Source organism: Toxotes jaculatrix, chromosome 18 (assembly GCF_017976425.1).
Source record: "Toxotes jaculatrix isolate fToxJac2 chromosome 18, fToxJac2.pri, whole genome shotgun sequence".
Taxonomy (NCBI): Eukaryota; Metazoa; Chordata; class Actinopteri; family Toxotidae; genus Toxotes; species Toxotes jaculatrix.
This window is the reverse complement of record NC_054411.1, coordinates 15605894-15625286: the sequence shown is the minus strand read 5'-3', so window position 1 is coordinate 15625286 and position 19393 is coordinate 15605894. Positions and strand designations below refer to the sequence as shown.

Here is a 19393-nt window from a genome sequence, read left to right as displayed (position 1 = left end):
AAGTCATGCTTGTCACACTAAGTGCTGCGATAGCCTACATCACTAGATGAAGCACAGAGTCAGTAAAGCAGTGTCAGGGTTTCTTTTATAGGCTACATCATCTGTATAAAATCAAATTTTACAGCATGGCAGTGGTATCGGTCACATATGATACAGTCCACACCGTAAGTGTTTGGACAAATTTGGTTCTTGTGCTTCAGCATGTTAAATTTCAATACTGATTTAAACCTACTAAAAAAGCTGAGACTTGGCACTTTGATGTCATATCCGTTATTTTATTTTCAAACTGAATGTGCTGAACCTCAGAGCTCGAAGAACGAAGAATGTTTAACTGTCCAAATGCCTACGGTCTGAACTGTATACGCTTTTATTTGTACCTTTTAGAGTGTGAATTCTCTTTATTCCACTTTTTTCTTTTCTTTTTTTTTTTGCGGTTGTAGAGGGTATACCAGAAATTCACATAGAGTCAGAGCAATAAGAGGTGAGGTTGCCTTCAACTCTATAGGCACTCATTTATCTGCATGCGGTGTCTTAACATGCCTCTGAGAGCTGAATATATATATATATACGTATATATATATTCTATTTTTTCAAAATATCACTTCAGATGATAGGAACAGATGTCTCTAGGATGTAGAAAAAGGTAGTAAAAGCCCTGTGTGAGCTCAAATGGAGGTTCATGAGGTTATGTTGTTTCTGTAGCATGCGAAAGCTTGATGTAGCCTATAGGATACTGCCCTGCCGCAGGGCTGTACTCCCACTCTCACGCTTTGATGCTGAGGCACATAGCTGAATCTAGCTTGTCGATAAATGCACCGGATGCATGACCACAAACAGCGAAGCAGAGCCAGCCCAAGCTGCTCCACAGGGATCTGAGACTGCACATAGTTTCATTACAGCCTTTCCTAACTGTCTTTAGAGCGCTTCTTGAGCATGAATGCTACAGTAAAGGTGGGATAAAAATATATACTTACTTGCTTTAGGTGGTTTCAGTTACTTTAGCACAGGAGAACCAAAGTAACCAATTTTGACCAAAGTGCAAAGACTGACTCTCTTTCATTCCCAGCAAACTGAAGCAAATACTTGCAGAAAGAAAAACCTCCAATTTGAATTAATATGTGACTCACGTCTGAAGTTAAGCAATCAGCATTGATCAGCGCTTCTGTAAATGAGCCAGATTTCGCCCTGGAGGAATCAACTCAACACTGACTCCCTGAGCTAAACTAATCAAATGTTAATGAAGAAAATGTTAATATTGCTCTAATGAGAGATCAGAAGGAAGTTACCATGTTTAATGTTTGAAGGTTCACTTTTATGTTACCGGAGTGCAAAAACCTCAAGATTCTCTCGACTTTGCTTTGTTTCACACTGGTGTACACGTATTCCAGTACACAGTATTATCTTTTGTAGTTTGGCACGTGATGCAGGAAGGGATGAGTATACTGTAAAATCCATCCAAAACGTATACAAGACATACATAGAGACATTCTTCTTAGTGTTCCAATAACCAGGAGTGACTAGCTTGCCACAGACATGAGCCCTACCCCCAAATCTGCTTGGTCATGATCGTCAACTTCTACACCACTTCCCTTTTGGTTTTGATTTTATGCTTCCAGCTTGTAACACAAATCTAATCAGTGCAGTCTGAACACAGAGTTACAATGATGAGTAATTCTTTACTCTGCAGTGTTGAAACAGGGTCTCTTTAGCAGCAGTTGATTTCTGTGAACATGCTCATGAGCAGGGATCGATTTTCCGTCTGGTCCCTCGAAGCAAAAGCAGAATAGTTCTCCTCCTGGGTCTGAGGGGATTGTTTTGAACATTTAGCCTCAGACGTGGTTATTCACCGCAACTCTCGGTCCAGGTCGAGCTTTGCTCAGTGATCAGCGAGTTCAGTCTTTTCATTTCTAACAAAGAGCTACTCACGACGAGACTCCTGGTCCAAGCCGTTTGCTTTTCCCTAAAACTCCTAAGAGTCGGAAAGGGATATCTAGATGAGGTTTAAGTTACATGAGGTGATGTTTGGGCCTACTGAAGACTCAGAACACAGATAAAAAGTCAGACCACTTTCCTTTTAGAGCGATCGTATCACTGCAGCTGGCACCCTCGACAGTCGTCCTCGGGCTCGGTGTTGTCAGAAGAGTAAGAGCTCTCCTCGCTCACTGTCAAAAGCAAAACAGTTATATTAGACAGATAAATGACATACAGTTTTGACATTAAGACACAAAAGTTTCAGACATATATGTAAGTTCAGATATGTGTGTTTCAATACAACACGAGATAAAAATCACTAAACAATAACTGACTTTGCAAAATGTGTGTGAAAAAAACTGTGTGACTTACACCACTCAGTCTGTATGGGGAGGAAAGCCTTATCACCGTTCTCCCTGATCATTTCCTCTATCTTATCCAGTAGGACTGACACACTCCTGTCTTTGCCAGGGGTCTTACTGTCCAGGACGTGGTAGTAGTTCCCACAGTATTCAAGAAGTCTCTGCAGCTCACGCCCGCCTCTAAGAATGTGCTCCTCAATGGGCGTGCGGCCCAGCCAGTCACCACAGCTGAAGAGCACCATGGTGTGGAGACAAGCACTGTCACCAAACAGAGTCTCTATGTGAGCCAGGAGCGTTCGCCTCTTCCTGGCCGTGAGGGACGAGACGACAGGGAGGACCAGCAGCAGGGTGTGGGGTCCAGGGCGCAGGAGGGCAGCTCCGCGCTGGGACTCCTGGCGGATGCGCTTTGGGGTTCGCCTCACAGAGAACCAGTCCCACCCTGGGGTGTCGACGATGGTGACCCGGCGGCCGGAAACGAGCGCCTGCCTCCTGAGGCACAGCTCCGTCTCTTGGCCTGACTCAAAGTACCGACGGCCCAGGATGGAGTTCCCCACTGAGCTCTTTCCAACGCCCTTCCAGCCCAGCAACAGCAACCTCAACTCTGTACACCCAGAGGACGAGACAGACGGACAGAAGAAGAAAGAAAAGATGAAGAAATTAAAAGAATATTGACTGAACAGTAATGAGTAAGCTATTTCCTAAAACACCAATTCTTGTGCAATCATGTCTCTTCCTGTCAGATATGCACTTTAACACACACACACACACACACACACACACACACACACACACACACACACACACACACACACACACACCCCTGGGAGGTCCTCCAATCATCTGCTCCCTCTGTCTTGCGTGCTCCTCCATCCTGATCCTCTCTTCCTCCAGAGCTCTCCTGGCTTGTTCTTCTTCCAGTAAAATCAGCTCATTCACCTCGAAGTACCAGCCTGCATAACAGCAACAATGAATTATTCATTGAACTGTTTTCAATCAGTTCTGTAACGTGATTGGCTATACCAGGGGTCGGCAACCTTAAATACTCAAAGAGCCATTTGGACCGTCTCCCACAGAAAACACCCGGAGCCACAAAACCCTTTTGACATCTAAAATGAGGATAACTCTGCATATATCGTTACTTCTTTTTTTTTTTTTGTTTACCTCTATCTCCTCGTATTTATGGAATAAAAACCCAAACTTAAATGACCCACCTGCAGCGAACCAAAAATGCCATCTGCTTCTGTGCTCCGTCGTCACTTTATCACGTATACAGGAGCATGCAGTCAGCTGTCAACCTGAAAATGTTGCCACCGGGTGTCGTACAGCGGCGTTTGTGACGCATATTTAGACGACAAAAAAATTTAAAACTTTATATTTTAATGTTACATTATATTTTAATTACATTTTTTTAAAAAACGAACGAACTAAAATAAAAATACATTTAAATTAAATCCTCATTCTTTATTTTCCAAAGTCACAAGAGCCACATGCGCGGGTTGCCGACCCCTGGTCTATACATTAAGATTTCACTAATCATAAGATAGAACCCATAGAATCGATGCTCTGTATAATGTGTTATTACTCAGTGTATCACAGCACAAAAAGTAAAAATATTACTTTATGTGAAAAACTCACCTTGGTTGTCAGTGATCATTTCCTCCACCTTTTCCATCAGCTCGGGTACCTGTGTGTTATCCTCGGTCTCTTTCCGAGTGTTATCAAAGGCGTGGTACCTGCAGGTAGAAAAAAAAAACCCGACACATTTTTAAAGGTGCATTTCATCATTTTTACAAATGCAGTTCAGTTTACTCATCAATGAGGAGTCCTGGTCAGCCTGTGAAAACTGTGGTATAATGTCTTCTGTGAGCTTTTACCACAATTGTGTGCAGAAGTTGTGAAAAGAGTTTTTACTGATCTACATCACATTTCCCTCCTAATACACACTGGACACATGATGGGTAGTGTATTATATATAAGAATCAGAGATATTGTCCGTTGTGTTTCATGCTTCCTCGTCAAAACCGGGTGCCTACATTACCCACAATCCAACCTGACCACTGACAGTCTGGTCAGAGATTTGGGTGTGATAGTAGCTAGAAGCTGATAATTTAGCCTTCTGCCTCAAGCAGAAATCAGGTAAACTCATGTATTACTAACTCCACACCTCCAGATTTTTTTTCATTTTCAAACTTGACTGACTCAGGTGACATTGTTTGAGGTATTTATCAGACTCCTTCTGAGGCCACCAAAAGGTTTTATACAACTTTTTTCACATATACAGTCATATTGCCCAATACCTGTAAACACACTTTGCTGTGTAAAACTGCTGGAGCCTTTGTACTGACTGAACTGCTGCTGCACTGTTGCAACCATCTGCAAGATTCAGTAATTATTTGTGATTGTTCTGGTTACACATCATAAACTACCTGACACAGACAACAATGCGGGGGTTTGATCTTCCTTTGCTTAGAGCCGGCTTCTGTGAAATCAAACAGAGAGGAGAGAGAGAGAAAACATACCTGCTTCCACATCTCTCCACCAGCCACTGCAGGGCCTCTCCAGTGTTCGCTATGTGCTCCTCAATAAAGACACCTTTGGGAAGCTTGTCCACACTAGTAAAGAGCACCATGGAATACCTCCAGGTCCCTCCGCCTAGGGCCCCCAGTTGCTCCTCTGCGGCCCTTCTCTGGGTATCAGTGAAGGGCTGTGTGACCGAAATCACCAGCAGTATTGCATGGGGTCCAGGAGGGCAGAGAATGGCCCCCATGCACGGCCCCTCGCTGTCCAAGCTCGGTGGGGGTTGCGGCAGGCTGTCCGATTCTGCGCCGGCGTTGTCGTTGTTGTCAGCTTCTGTGTCATCCTCCGGGTCAGCTGGGATGGCCCACGGAGGGGTGTCGACCACGGTGACACGTCGGCCGTAGATCTCTGTCTGGCCCACGTTGCTGTGAGTTGTCTCTGTCCCAACATCAAAGACCTCGTCACCCAGGATGGTGTTGGCAGTGGAGGTCTTACCGGACTGTGGGCCCCCCAGGATCAGCAGTCTGCGCTCAGGGGGGTGGCGGCTCCTGGCGTCACCTGTTGAAACACAGACAGACCAGTTCAGGATGGGTTTGTTGGGGTTTTTTTTCCCCCACTGTGCAACCTGAAGCACAGACGTTGGGCCTCAGAGGAAATGATCTTTGTCCTTTATTCTGTTTTAATACCTTTTCATCTTGCCCCTGAAGTGCTGTCTGGAGACGAGGACACATTTGCATTCTTTCCACAGCAATATGTCCTGCTCATGCACACTCCCTTCATCATTAGTCCTCACTCCTTAGATTTCCCGTGCCTTCTTCTTATCTGAGCTCCTTGCTACCTTATACCTCTCCTCTTTTACTGCCTCTTCTTTCATTCTTGTCCTCATCCCCTTCTCTCCCCTCTAAACCCCCCTCCCAGCATGCCTCCTCTTTGTTTTCCTCTGTCCTTCCCCTTTTGAAGAATTGGGTCAGAGAGGAGGAACCATGGACTCTTTCCAGTGAGAAAACCATGAAGACAGAATATGAATTACTCTGAGCAAAACTTACAGAGAAGAGGATACAGGCTTTGATGAAATGACATCACAGAGAAATATGAATGACAAGAGGAAGTATGTCTGCTCTGTGAGGATGACAAGAGGAGAGGATATAGTGGAAGCAAGTTTATTGATTTACTCACTGCTGCTGACACTTTCCATGTGAGCTCCTAAAGTAAGTTATCTCAAGCAACAGTTTCTCGCTATTGTGGATGTTTGGTCTAAATATGAAATGGCTGTGAGAGTTTACCCAGGATGCTGTGAGTGAGGGGATGAATGGTGATGATGGGGAGCCTGCGGCGAGTTGCGCTGCAAAGAATGAAAGCCCACTTACCAGTGTCAGAGGCAGAGGACACAGCAGCCATCTTGTGTGTAGAACCTCTGGCTTCCTCCTCCTCAGCCCCCCTCCTCCTTCTCCTTCTTGCCTCCACGGTGGATTCCTCTTCTTACCTCTTCAGAAAGCAACGGATCCTAAGTGGCGTGCAAAAGGGTGGCAGCTCAAATGCTTCTCTGCTCTCTCTTTCACTCTAACCCTCATTCTACTGCTATGTAACTCACTCAATCTTCAGCTCCCTCTCTCTGCCACTGCCTCCCTTCCTCTCCTCATATCCCCTCTGCCACTCTTTTTTTTTTAATCTATTATCTTCCACACCCCCTCGCCCTACTATGGCTCTTTTCCGTCCTTTGCTCTGTATTCTCTCCTCTTTTCCTCGTTTTCCAGCGCTCCTTCCTTTGTCTTATTTATCTGTCTGAGGAGAGGGAAAAGATTGTGCAATGCAGGAAACTGGAAGCCAAATACACCCCTGCTGCAGCAGCTCCAGGAAGATGTCTCGTCATTTTTTTTTTGAGGCAAAACAGGAAAAGCTGTTCCTCCCACTCGCTTCTATAACACAGCAGCAGCAGCAGCAGCAGCAGTGTGGCACTGTATGCAGACTGCAGTCAGGAGGACAGATAGAAGGATGGATAGACGGAGAGAGGGAGAGAGAGAAAAGAGAGAGAGAGAGGGAGCACTCTGTTCTCTGTTTACAGCTGTACGTACTCCCCAGCTGCTGCATCATGCACAAACACAGCTAATTATATGATGCCTGCAGACACAGAAATATTGTGAGGTAGTGAGGGCATGTATACTGCATGAATAAATTTAAATATTGATATAAGACATGCAGCCACAGCTTACATAATACATAAAAGCTCCTATAAATAGAAGATGACTGTGAGACGTTATCTAGTTGAACTGAACTTCAAAGCCCCATCACCTTATTGTGAATGAACTCTGTAGGCTATCTATAGAGGATACATCGTGTGTAGCAGAAAAACAATAAGAAAAAAGTCACCCTGAATGTCTGAGCTCATCCTTGGCTCCTGAACAGGTTAATTATGTTTGCTATATGGCGAGATACATTCAGGGACCCGGGGGAAATCACGTAAGACAGAGGGTTGAAAAAGCAACATTAGCTACAGGCATTTTGAAGAGGGAAAATGCGACATTTTGTAAGGTTTGTTGGCAAACTTTTTTTGTGCGAGAGCAGTGTTATTGCTCGCAGTTATTAAGCAACAACAACAACTGAGGAGCAATTAAGCAGTGTAATGCTGGCACCGCTCTGCCGTACACCGATACAAGTGTGACAGTCAGACCTCACGCCGTACGCCGACTTGGAGTGTCGTAAAAACGAGCTGCTTGGTCCATGTGATGCTACCGAGCCGAAGTCGGCGGGGCTACTTGAGAGGCTAGTGTGTGTGTGTTTGTGTGTACGTAAGAGAAGGTGCAGGGTAGACCTGTAAGTTTTAGACACCACCGAGTCTTACAAAGATGGAGGCAGCCGACGAGTTCATGAAGTACCGTTCCCCGCTGGTGTCCAGATATGCTAGCAAGGAAATGGCCTACAACTTCAGTGACAGGAAGAAATTCACAACCTGGAGGAAGCTGTGGATCTACCTGGCTAAGGCTGAGAAGGTTTGTCACATTTATTGCCGGATAGTAGTAACCATGGCCTGTGTTTGCTGTTTTTGTGTTCATTACACGCACTTTTCTGTCAAGCTTTTGGTCCTATGAACTAAAGTTTGCGACCTTCAGAGAGCCCTATCAAGTTCCAGGTACTAAATTTAGCCTAAGGAGGACCCCAGCAGCTCTTCAGGGCTGTCTGCATGGGTGTCAGGTCCTGAAGTAAATACAGTTATATCAATAAATAGTTTTAGGCAAAGGGGAGTTCTTGGATTTATAGATAAATATAGAGTTTAGATAGATACAGAGTTTTTATACAGCTGTATATTTATTTCCCAATACCACAGCAGGCTTCCAACTAATGAGTGGTTTCATTATCAAATGATCTGCCAGTTATTTTTTCCTCACGATTAATTGCTTTGACTATAACATGTCAGAAAATATTAAAAAAAATTCTTATTACAACAGTGTTAAATGTCTTGTTTTGTTTGTAGTAATCCAAAACTTTATTGTTTTTTTTTCCAATTTGCAATGATATTAAACATTGAAAAGTGTTGGAGAAAGTGGGACTGGGGGTTGTTTTTTGCATTTATGGTTGAAAAACAATTGAAATTATTATTATCATCAAACAGATGTCTGTTAATCTTCTGCTGATCAACTTAATAAAGACTACTTGATTTAGCCCTTACGAACATAAAATGTTCACATCAAAATGGCCCCTGATCAAAGCCCATAAGTTATATTGTCTTGTATTTAGCCTTTACCCATCGATACCCCGTTTTATAACAAATACTGTGAGTGTGGTTTGTACTATGATAATGTGGAAACTGACAGAAAATGTAGGTAAAAATCCAGCACCAACAGTGCAATAAACATCAGCTTTTTTCTTTTGTTTCTCCTTATGTAGCCTTCAGTCTATTTGGTTTCTTCAGAAACTTTGTTATCTTCACTAGAATCACTTTCTGTGGAAATTGACATTGTTCTCTTCAACAGTGTTTGACTGCACAGCAAGAGTCTTTAATGACAGCTTCAGGGTTTATGAGGAAATATCCTCTGAAATATAGCAGAGTTCTTGACATTTGACCTCTAAACCAACTCGCTTGTATCTCTTTGAGGTCCCCTGGCCCATGGTTTAATACGCAGGGGTCAGGGTTTATCAAAGAGACACAAGGTGTGGTTAATCAAGCAGAAGTTCAGAGTTGCTGATGCTTTCAGCTGACATCTATTAACTAATCCTACAGTTCTTATGATTCCTCAAAGGGATTTCTGCATTCGTCATGTTAGAGGGACAGCAGTGTGTGTGTTAGGGGGGTGGGTTAACTGTTGACAGACCCTCTCTCACATGCATCACCTCACATGACTGGTTAAACACACATGCACACAAACCAATCAGAGCTGATCAGAGTCCATCTTTTCTACTTTTCAGAAACAGATTCAGATTTTGAGGTGTTCTTCACTGGGTAGTCTTTGCTACAGTTATACACTATCTCCTGTGCAGAGATAGTCCTGCCTGTGGCTGCCACTGTGTGGTTTGTGTGTGAAAATAGCACACAGAGAATGTCACAGTAACAGGAGACCGCCCCCTGAGAGTTTTTCTTTTTGGTTTTGGCATCAAAACTATTTACTATTTTCTGCCATGATATTACTTCTGTCGAGTCAGTGTTTGCTTGGAATTGGTCCTGCCTACAGTTTGACCTTTGACACCATGGGGTTTGACCTTGTTGGATCTTGAACTGTGTCGTAACATGCAGGGAGAGAAGTATTTCCAGGGGTTGGGACCAATTTCTCGCTAACCCCCTTTCTGTAGTCCTGTCACATGACTGCCTTATCCCAATAGAGAAAACTCCAATCTAATCAGGATGCTGAGTGTCTTCTCACATGGACAGCACATGTCTGTCAAGACTGTTGAAAATATAACTTAATGTGATCAGCAAGCTGGTTGTCCTCTGCTCACCCAGCTGAGAGACTGGGTGTGATTATTTTTTTTTTAATCTTTTAGGACCACCAATTAAAATAGCGCAGCTAAGCAGTGCAGTATTTAGCCCCAGTCATGTAACTGTGCTCAAATATCCTTTTTCTTCACTGAACAGCCAACATTACAAGGATGGAAATATAATATGTCTACTTTTACGTATATTTTATTTACTGATTGGTTGATCAGCAGACATTTAGTTGGATTCATGTGAGAAGCAAAGTGTGCTTCTTTTTTAAGAACAAATACCTTTCCATTTCAGTGTGATTATCTTAGGAGGGACATGTGATATAGAACATTTCCAGTGTCATGAACTTCATATCCTTTGTTAAAAATGTTGAACCAATTAATTAAATTGAAACAGTCTTCCTCTTTTTCCACTTTGTCTTCATCACGCTCCTCCTCAGGCTTTGGGTCTGCCCATCACGGACGCCCAGATCGGGGAGATGGAGAGCCATGCAGAGGACATTGACTTTGCCATGGCGGCTGAAGAAGAGCGTAAGCTCAGGCACGACGTCATGGCTCACGTCCACACCTTCGCACACTGCTGCCCCACTGCTGCTCCCATCATCCACCTCGGAGCCACCTCTTGCTACGTCGGAGACAATACTGTAATTACAGTGAATATTATATAAACAGCTATAGCCTGAGTTAGTAATTTGATCACATTAACAGTAAGCCAGCATTCTGTCTCCAGCTCGTCCTGTTTGTGTGAAGGTCCTCAGCAGTGCTGCAACAACTCAGCTTCCTTCCAGAAAACACAATTCTATTGTTTGTGTAATTTCTCAAGTGCTTAAAAGTTTTCATCTTTTCTAAGTCGTTGTGTTTTTCTTCCTCAGGATCTGATTATGCTGCGTGATGGATTTGACATTCTCTTGCCTAAGGTGAGCCTCAGCTGTTTGCCAGAAAACATGCACACACATCCAGTGGTGCATCTGTGAAATCAGTGGAAATGGGGGCGTAATAACTCTGTGTTTCTGTATGCCTCAGCTGTTTAGTAACAAGTCAGAAGTGTAGAAATAATCACCTCAAAAAACATAAAATAATAATAATACTACAGAGAGGGTTGTCCGGGCAGGAGAAATAATGGTGTATTATGCAATAATTTACAACCAGATTCCTGTGTTTTGATTTCCACAGCTGGCCAGAGTCATCGATAGACTTGCAAACTTTGCAGAGAAATACGCTGACCTCCCCACGCTTGGCTTCACACACTACCAGTGAGTCTGAATACGGCTGCATTTCTCTCAGGGTCGCACGCAACCTATTTGTTTCCATGTGTCTTCATCACTTTGCTTTGGGCTCCATTCCAAGGCCTGACTTTTCTAACTAACTGTGTCTCTTGCCCCCCCCTGTCTCTCTTTCTTTCTTTCTCTCTTTCTCTCTTTCTCTCTTTCTCTCTCTACAGGCCTGCCCAGTTGACCACAGTTGGGAAGCGAGCTTGTCTGTGGCTGCAGGACTTGGCCATGGACATGCGTAACCTCCAGAGAGCACGTGACGATCTTCGTTTCAGGGGGGTCAAGGGGACCACTGGGACTCAGGCCAGCTTCCTGCAGCTCTTTCAGGGGGACCATGACAAGGTATAAATCATCATCAGTTTGAGCAAGTTTGTCATCTGATTTACTTAATTCTACCAATTTATATGTTTCATGTTGTCGTCCACCAGGTGGAAGAGCTTGACAGGATGGTGACAGAGATGGCTGGCTTCAAAAAGTAAGTTCCGTACTAAACAGAACAGCCTCCTGCTGTTTCCAGTATTTAGTTGAATCATATCTGTCCTCTTTGTTTTATGGAAGAAATAAAGTAAGCATGGTGTTAAATAAAAGGTTAATGAGGTTTGCTTTATTAGCGCTCATGATATTCTTCCCTTTGTACCCAGAGCATACCTGGTGACTGGACAGACGTATAGTCGTAAGGTGGACATAGACTGTTTGTCCAGCCTGGCCAGTTTGGGAGCTACTGTTCACAAGGTAAGACCACAGAATCTGGAGACACATAGATAAATGTCTCCATCTAGTGGTGTTTTAATAGAAATTGGGTTATCTGTACAGCACGGTGATAACCCTGCTCCTTTCACCTGACCTTTAAAGTAGAACTGAACATTTTACATTAGCTTGCTGAAGCTCATTTTCAATGCATCTGTCTGCTGTAGATCTGTACAGACATCCGTCTGCTCGCCAACCTGAAGGAGATTGAGGAACCTTTTGAGAAAGAGCAGATTGGTATGTTCATTCATTACTGAACCTCATTGACAGTGGCAGGAGAAAATAAATGCATTTATGTATAAATTTGTTTTAAAATGTGGTCTGCTTTTCATCTAAGGTACAATAATAAAGACACACAATCTGTTTTAACTAACATACAAATCATTGTATTGTCGTGGTCTTAGTTGAAAACATCATTCAGTTCCTATTCACAAGAAACATCAGCTGATGGGAACCATGCCTCAGAGGTATCAGCCTGATGGTCTCTTGCCTCTCCAGGTTCCAGTGCCATGCCCTACAAGAGGAACCCCATGCGTGCGGAGCGTTGCTGCAGCTTGGCCCGACACCTGGTGGCGCTGATGGCCGACCCGCTGCAGACGGCCTCGGTGCAGTGGCTGGAGAGGACGCTGGACGACAGCGCTAACAGGTCAGAAACCCCAGACACACAAAGACCACATAATAAGTTGTCATCATTCTGCATATCCATTGCAGTTTATTGTTTGAATTGCTTAAATGCTATGGACAGTAGCAGACATGGCTCATGCAGAGGCTTCTCTTTCCTGGTTCCTCTGCTCCTCTTCATACTGAACTCACTGCAGGAGGATCTCCCTGCCCGAGTCCTTCCTTACAGCGGACATCATCCTGAGCACGCTGCAGAACGTCACAGAGGGACTGGTGGTCTACCCCAAGGTCATTGAGCGACACATCCGCCATGAGCTTCCCTTCATGGCCACAGAGAACATCATTATGGCCATGGTGAAGGCTGGAGGAAACAGACAGGTAGGAGGAGGGAGTACTCAGCGAGGGATACTGCTCAGTGAGCGAGCCAGCATTGGCATAATAAATCATGGCCGGGCTGAGAATATCCTCACCATCTCTAGTGTTGCCATGAACCAGGCACCGAACACGGATCAGCTCCAGATGAATTAAGATTTCTACATGTCTTCATCTTACTGCTTCATCTCTTCTTCAGGACTGCCACGAGAAGATCCGCGTCCTGTCCCAGGAGGCAGCAGCTGTGGTCAAACAGGAGGGTGGTGATAATGACCTTCTGGCCAGAGTCCAGCGTGACCCCTACTTCGCCCCCATCCTGGGGCAGCTGGACGCCCTGCTGGACCCCAAGACCTTTATTGGCCGAGCGCCGCAGCAGGTACAACATGAACAGTCTCTCATGTTTTTTTTTTGACTGCTTCTCTGCCCTTATTAATAGGTGTTACGTTTGAGTAAGTGTAAACTACACATATATACATGAAAGTATCTTCAGGGTTTTTTTTTTCTCATGGGTGTTAAATCTGTAAAAACTAATGATGTGTAATATCTTTTCTTTCCTTCTGCTGTGTCCTTCTCTTTATTTTTTAAGGTGGCCAGGTTCCTGTCTGAAGAAGTACGTCCCCTGTTGGAGCCATACAAGACTAAGATGGATGTCAAGATTGAACTTGAGCTCTGACACACACACACACACACTCACACACTCACACACTGAATTGTATACGAGCCAAGAGAAAGAGCCTTCATCATGGTGTGTGGCCATGGTGAACGCTGCATTGTACCTCAATAAAGAACAATCGTTGAAGTATTTTCTCTTTCTCTTTTATCATAGTTTTCATTTCTGCCAGTTGAATTTGAATAAAAAATTTAATGAAATGAAATTAAACTCATACAAAAGATGATTAATAATATTGTGGTAATATGGTAAGTAATGTTCCCAACATCTTTATTGACGGCGACCAAAGGTCACATGTGCTTCCAGGGCAACGTGCTTTGCCATAAAAAAATGCTAATAAAATTCTTAGGTGAATTATTAATCCATCACTTTATTACCTTATTTCCATGATTAATTCTGCAATCGTTCACAGATACCAAGTGCTGAGTTTCAGCCGTTAGCATTTAAAACAATCAACTGAAACTGAAGCTCTTGTTTTGAGTGTTTAGACTCAGGGCTTTGTTTTCAGTTAATGGATAGGAAAAGGCAAACTGCTTAGAAGAGGAAACCCACTGTTTGAACTGGAAGGAACCAGTACAAGAGGTTATAAATCTAAAAAAAAAAAAAAAAAACTGGCTCAAAGTCCAGTCCAGCCCCTTTAAATAGAAACACATTACCGTATTTTTCAGCGTAGTGCCCCACCGGTGTGTGTGTGTGTATTGTTTCCATTGCTCATCACCTCCAACTACACCCCTCCTCGCTCAGCAGCTACTCACCTTTAACATCACAGACCGTACATGACCATTGTGATTTTTATTTCATACTTCTGACCTAAAGTTGACTTATCCCTCCATGTGTGCGACCTCAGGACAAAGTACACTGGTGTCCCAGCTCACATCGTGTACTAGTGTCATTATGGTAATGTTGAGGATGGACTGAGTTACTTTTCGTGAAAGTTCTGTATCTCAACCATCAGCAAGCCATTCCTCAGCACAGAGTGAGTACAGATGTCTCTCTTTTGCACACATAGTTCCTCTGACCTTATCATGGTACTACTATGTAGTGTATATAGTTCATATTTTAATATTGCATCTTTAGTTATTACTTGTTTTGTAAGGGAGAGGTGGCTTTTATCTTGTATGTTTACTTCCATAGGAACAAAGCAGCAGCTGTTCTGAAACATGTGGCTGTGGGCTTTGCTCCCCGTCAGCATGGCTGTCTTCGGTTCCTTGGGCATGTGGACTGTGTGAGTGTTCAGCCCCCTCCTGTCTCCACATGTTCTTTGTGTTTTCATTTAATATTTCATCAATCTTATTTCACAGATCACATTTTTTTAAAATTGAGAATTCTCCTGTTCTGTGTGTTGCTTAGTGTAGCAAAGAGGGATAATGTCCAAACACATTATGAGTCAGTGGTAATACCAGACAGATCATTAAATATATTGTTTAGTAAAATACTGTGTTCTTAATTTCTAATTAAAATGTGTAAAGAGGTTCTGTAGCTGGGCTCCGGGTTCTAAATCCTACCAGAAAGTGGCAGAATGACGCTGCAAATCCAAAGGTGAATTGCGGCACACCTTCCACCTCTATATCGCTGAACATTACAGCCTGTAAATTACAGTGTAAATATTTCCTACAGATGGTGTACCAGGGAAGTACTTATTGGCTATTATATTAGCTATGTCACGAGAAGGAGCCAAACTGTGTGCAGCACAATTTTATCATAACAGATCATATAACTTTTGATGTGGGAACACACCTGCAAGGGGGAATAGCTTCTTGTCACTCTGTTATTTATGCTGTATGTTGTCCAGTAATCCATGATAGTTGGTTTTTGAATGACAACATACTGTATGTATCTATGTCTGGCTTTAATTTTTTTGTGATCTGACAATAGACAGGACATGCAAGCATGTTTAGGTTCTTCTCTGACATCAGACATGACTGTCAGATGGATCTTATACTGAACACCACTTTACTGTTGTCCAGTAGTTTATCATCATTTTAAATGTATTCACAATTTTAAAACCACAAACAACAACATTTATAACTCTACACCCTTCCCAGGCTCAGTTTAATGTTTTGTTCTCCTTAAAAGTCTAAAGCACCACTGAATATTTCATCTCTCATGCATTCAGCCGTAATACAATTGTTTTCTTTACGTCAGGTTTGCTATAGCTGTAACAAATGGATCAGTCAACCTCACAGAAGGAGTCCCTTACATCAGGTTGGTTTAAATCTGCTCTGTCCTGAGAGAAGATAAGGAATAAACAGAGAAATTAACCACCTCAAATGAACTTGCAAATGAATGCCTGTTAGCTTTCCTTACATATACATTTAGGAAAAATCCAAGCTAGTTCAGTAATTAACATATTAATGCTGAATGATAATGATTCTGTTTTCTCTTTCTGCCATTAGCCAGTGTGGCACGTACAACCCTCAGAGCTGTCTCTTCTCCCAGATCTGCAACATCTGCTCTGTTTTAGGTAATGACACATATATTTGTGCCGGTTCCTATGTGCCTACATACAGTGGTGTGTTCAACCTGCAACATGTTCAAATTATTTTAGGCTTCTACTATTCAGGGCAGTAGTGCTCAAGTTTCCTTTTTAAGTCTTGTAGATTTGCCTGTTTTATTATTATTATTAGCTTTTAAATTTTCTTTAACAGTGACATTGGTTTATTTATTATTTCTATACTATATCTTTGTCTTTCTTTAAATTTGACTTCAATCATAATTCTACATGGTTTCTTTGCCATCTCCTCTTCCTGTCTCTCTCAGCCTTGTGGATTGTGGTGATCCGTTTCGAGCAGGTTAGGGACTATGGTAACCACGGAAAAGCCAACACTGCCAGCATTGTTTTAGGATTCATCTCCTCCCTGGGGATCTCTGTCACTGGCAACTTCCAGGTAACAGCTTGCAAAAATGGGTGAATAAGTAATGAAATAATAAGGAACTTTAACTTTGTCACTCTGTGCTCACTAACATCTCCACCTCCTTCGCCTTCACCTCTTAGCAATCAGTTTTAATGGGAATTCACCTTTTGGGAGCATTCCTTGCTTTCTTCCTTGGCCTGGCCTACTTCTGGGTACAGCTCTTTCTAACTTATCGGGCTCAGCCGTCTCAGGACCGATGCTGGGTGGGACCTGCCAGGGCGACCTGCTGCATCCTCTGTACCATCCTGGTCATTGTTAGTATCCTTCCTTACGCTAAGCTGATGATTAAGAGATTTTTTTTTTTTCAACAATTTCAGAAGGGATGTGTGCTTATTGTTGCATCCACAACTGCAATTCGCAACTATTCATTTATTCTCTAGTTTAGTGGTTCCCAAATCTTCTATTCCTGCAGCCCTGTCAAGACTCCTTCATCAGCATCACCATGTTCCAGCTGTGTTCATTGAAACAGGTTTTAATGTGAATGTTATTTTATCTGGTTTATCTGGTACATCCTTTACTGCAAAACTTTTATTATTTTTTACCACACTTGGCTGTGACGTGCATTTCTTTAGCGTTGTGCACCTTGACCGCTTTCCCCTCCTTCAGTGTCCGTTCTCCATAATAGAGGCTATCCCTCTGGAGCTGCTGTGTGCGAATGGGCCTTGGTCATGTTGTTCTTCTGCCTGTTTGGGCTTTTTACAGCTGAGTTCAGACACATCGACTGCCACCACCTCACTGTCCAGAAACAAGTTTTGAGGAATGACTGCAGCCCTGCCTCAGTAGAAATGAATGGTTATGTTGCCAATGCACTCAGCTGAAAACACACACACACACACAGTCCTCTTGGGCTGTACCTACAATTGCCATATTGTCTTTAAAGTAGGTATAATGCCTGTGCACTAAATTCATGATGTACATATTCAATCAAACTGTACAGTAGTACAGCGCTGCTGCTTCAGTGTATTTCAGTCACTCAGTGGGGAGTTGATATTGCTATTTATTATATTTTTATATTTGCCGTTTTGAAAGATTCAATATCAGATCTGTTTGATAGCATTTAAATCTCTTTATAAAAGCTGTATTTAACCTTCTGAACATTTTGTTTCTTTTACTTTGTCTCAAGTGTCAATAACATTTAGTACCTTGGCCGTGGCAAACACGTAAGAATAACACATAATCTTTCAATTACTTTAAAATAACATATTATTTTTAGGATTAATTGACTGATCGTTTGCCCAATAATTTTTTTAAATAAATAGTAAAAAACAAAACAAAAAAAATCGTAGTATTTAAAAATAACAGAAAATTCTGACAACAGCCTGCAGATGCCTTAAAGGATGAATCGATCATCCAAATAGCTGTCAAATGTTCTTCTACTGGTCGACTAATCAATTAATCATTTAGCTCTTAAAATATTAATGTTTTATTAAAAGTTGTGTGGACTGGTTTTGACCCAGGTAGCAGTGAATACGTTTTAACACACGGTGGCACCATTCAACTATCATTCACTCTGCACAGTGTGAACTCCAGGCTCAAATATTGGCCTTAAAATGGAATTTTAAATGAACAATATATTCCAGCTCCAATCACATATCAAAAATCATTCATGCGTGTATTATTATCTCTTCATATATATTTTTCCAAATAAAATCCCCTTAATGCTTTCTCAGCCTGGTACATATGCTCTGTATTATATATTTTTTGCCTCCGATTGTAAAATGATCTCATGATTAGTGCCTAGACAGTGAATACCAGGAAAAGTCTGGTCTTTCTCAGCCTCACTCTCCACCTGACAGCTGGGTAATACAACAGAGGAAGGGGAACAGAAAAGGAGGATGGGGGTGTGAAGGAAATGTTGGGTTAGCAAGAGAATGAAAAAAAGTTTCATTGTGACATAATGCATATTGAGAACTCTTTTAGATACATTTTAAATGCTTTTATTGTGAAGTACTTTGCAAAAATCCATCATCAAAGCTCTATGATACCACTCATTTCATGTTTTTCCTGTTCATCTGAGTATTTATTCTTAAGATCAGGTCTCTACAGCACTATAGATTCTTCCTGTATTGTAAAATCTTACCTGTGCGCTAAAGATGCCTTTTACATCTTCAGAAACAGCACTGACCAGCAGGGGCGCTGTGGAGCGATGCTGGCTGATGATCATTTCACTGATGGGAAAATGCAGCTCTGGTGCCGTGCCAGCATGTTTTTGGAAGATGCCTCCAGTTTAGACAGAGGTTCTACATTCAGCACAATTTGTCAGGGGCCATTTGAGATGGACAAAACAATGACGCTCTCATAGCAATGCTGATAGTGGGAGAGGTCCTACTCCTGGCTCCAGTACACAAAACTGTTTCTCTCTTTATTTTAAAACATTGTCTTGGGGTTTGTTGGCGCTGTCTTTGTTCGCACTTTGTGATCAAATTTTCACTTTTGTTTGTATCTTTAATTGATGTCAGCAAAAAATAATCACTGGGGGGCACGTAGGGAGGTTTGAGATGGGAATACTGGGCCCCCAGTGTCCTGCTATGTCTCGACAGCATTCTTTCACATACTCCATGCTGTGTGATCACCAGGCGGGGGATTTGACGAGCGGGCACAGGGATCAGACGGACAGCTTGGAATTCTATGGGAAATTCTCAAGTGCTGTTAGTTACCAGTGTTTCTGCTGTAGACATTATGCAGATTTTCTACCCACACTTGTGGTTAAATAGTGCTGTCTCGGGTCTCTCACAAACTTGTTTACTGCAAATGACTGGCAACATAAACTCTCTTATTTGACAGAGTTGACTGCTGTTTTGATGCTTTCAAAGCCAGAGAACTTGGTTTTTGTCCATTTAGTCATCTGAGGGATCTGACTCATAACTTCACCTCAGATTGTGTGAATTCTTCGAATCATTTTCAAAGCGCAGTTTGTCTTGGCTAACAGTGTCGAAATGACAAAATGTTTTGAATTACTCAGCTGCTCGTACAGAGGAATTCAGAGGGAGCGCTTAGGCGCCAAAATACCCTTAACCCTGCTGTTTTCATTAG

General features: G+C 42.6%; 3 protein-coding genes across 5 annotated transcripts; 2 read left to right on the top strand and 1 right to left on the bottom strand.

The window, feature by feature from the left end:
* Positions 1-326: 326 nt before the first annotated feature.
* On the bottom strand, positions 327-6673 carry si:dkey-110g7.8 (GTPase IMAP family member 8). Its single transcript, XM_041062696.1, has 6 exons — positions 6218-6673; positions 4853-5408; positions 3969-4066; positions 3152-3283; positions 2344-2934; positions 327-2162 (listed from the first exon to the last, which is right to left on the bottom strand). Exons 1-6 carry the CDS (start codon positions 6246-6248, stop codon positions 2089-2091), a joined length of 1482 nt encoding a protein of 493 aa, XP_040918630.1. The 5' UTR covers positions 6249-6673; the 3' UTR covers positions 327-2088.
* An 877-nt stretch (positions 6674-7550) lies between these two features.
* adsl (adenylosuccinate lyase) lies at positions 7551-13577 on the top strand. Its single transcript, XM_041063368.1, has 12 exons — positions 7551-7837; positions 10205-10408; positions 10637-10681; positions 10938-11017; positions 11206-11377; positions 11464-11510; positions 11677-11767; positions 11950-12019; positions 12281-12428; positions 12601-12781; positions 12975-13151; positions 13362-13577. The coding sequence occupies exons 1-12, from the start codon at positions 7694-7696 to the stop codon at positions 13446-13448; spliced, it is 1446 nt and encodes a 481-aa protein (XP_040919302.1). The 5' UTR covers positions 7551-7693; the 3' UTR covers positions 13449-13577.
* A 124-nt stretch (positions 13578-13701) lies between these two features.
* Positions 13702-17496, top strand: tmem150b (transmembrane protein 150B). Of its 3 annotated transcripts, XM_041063371.1 has the most exons (7): positions 13702-14421; positions 14580-14670; positions 15591-15650; positions 15842-15909; positions 16206-16333; positions 16441-16618; positions 16967-17496. In XM_041063371.1, the coding sequence occupies exons 2-7, from the start codon at positions 14606-14608 to the stop codon at positions 17176-17178; spliced, it is 711 nt and encodes a 236-aa protein (XP_040919305.1). In that variant the 5' UTR covers positions 13702-14421; positions 14580-14605; the 3' UTR covers positions 17179-17496. The 3 variants fall into 3 exon arrangements, with proteins under 3 accessions (XP_040919305.1, XP_040919304.1, XP_040919306.1); XM_041063370.1 differs by having other exon boundaries at positions 13702-14670; XM_041063372.1 differs by lacking the exons at positions 13702-14421; positions 14580-14670 and adding an exon at positions 14814-14984.
* The last annotated feature ends 1897 nt before the right edge of the window (positions 17497-19393 follow it).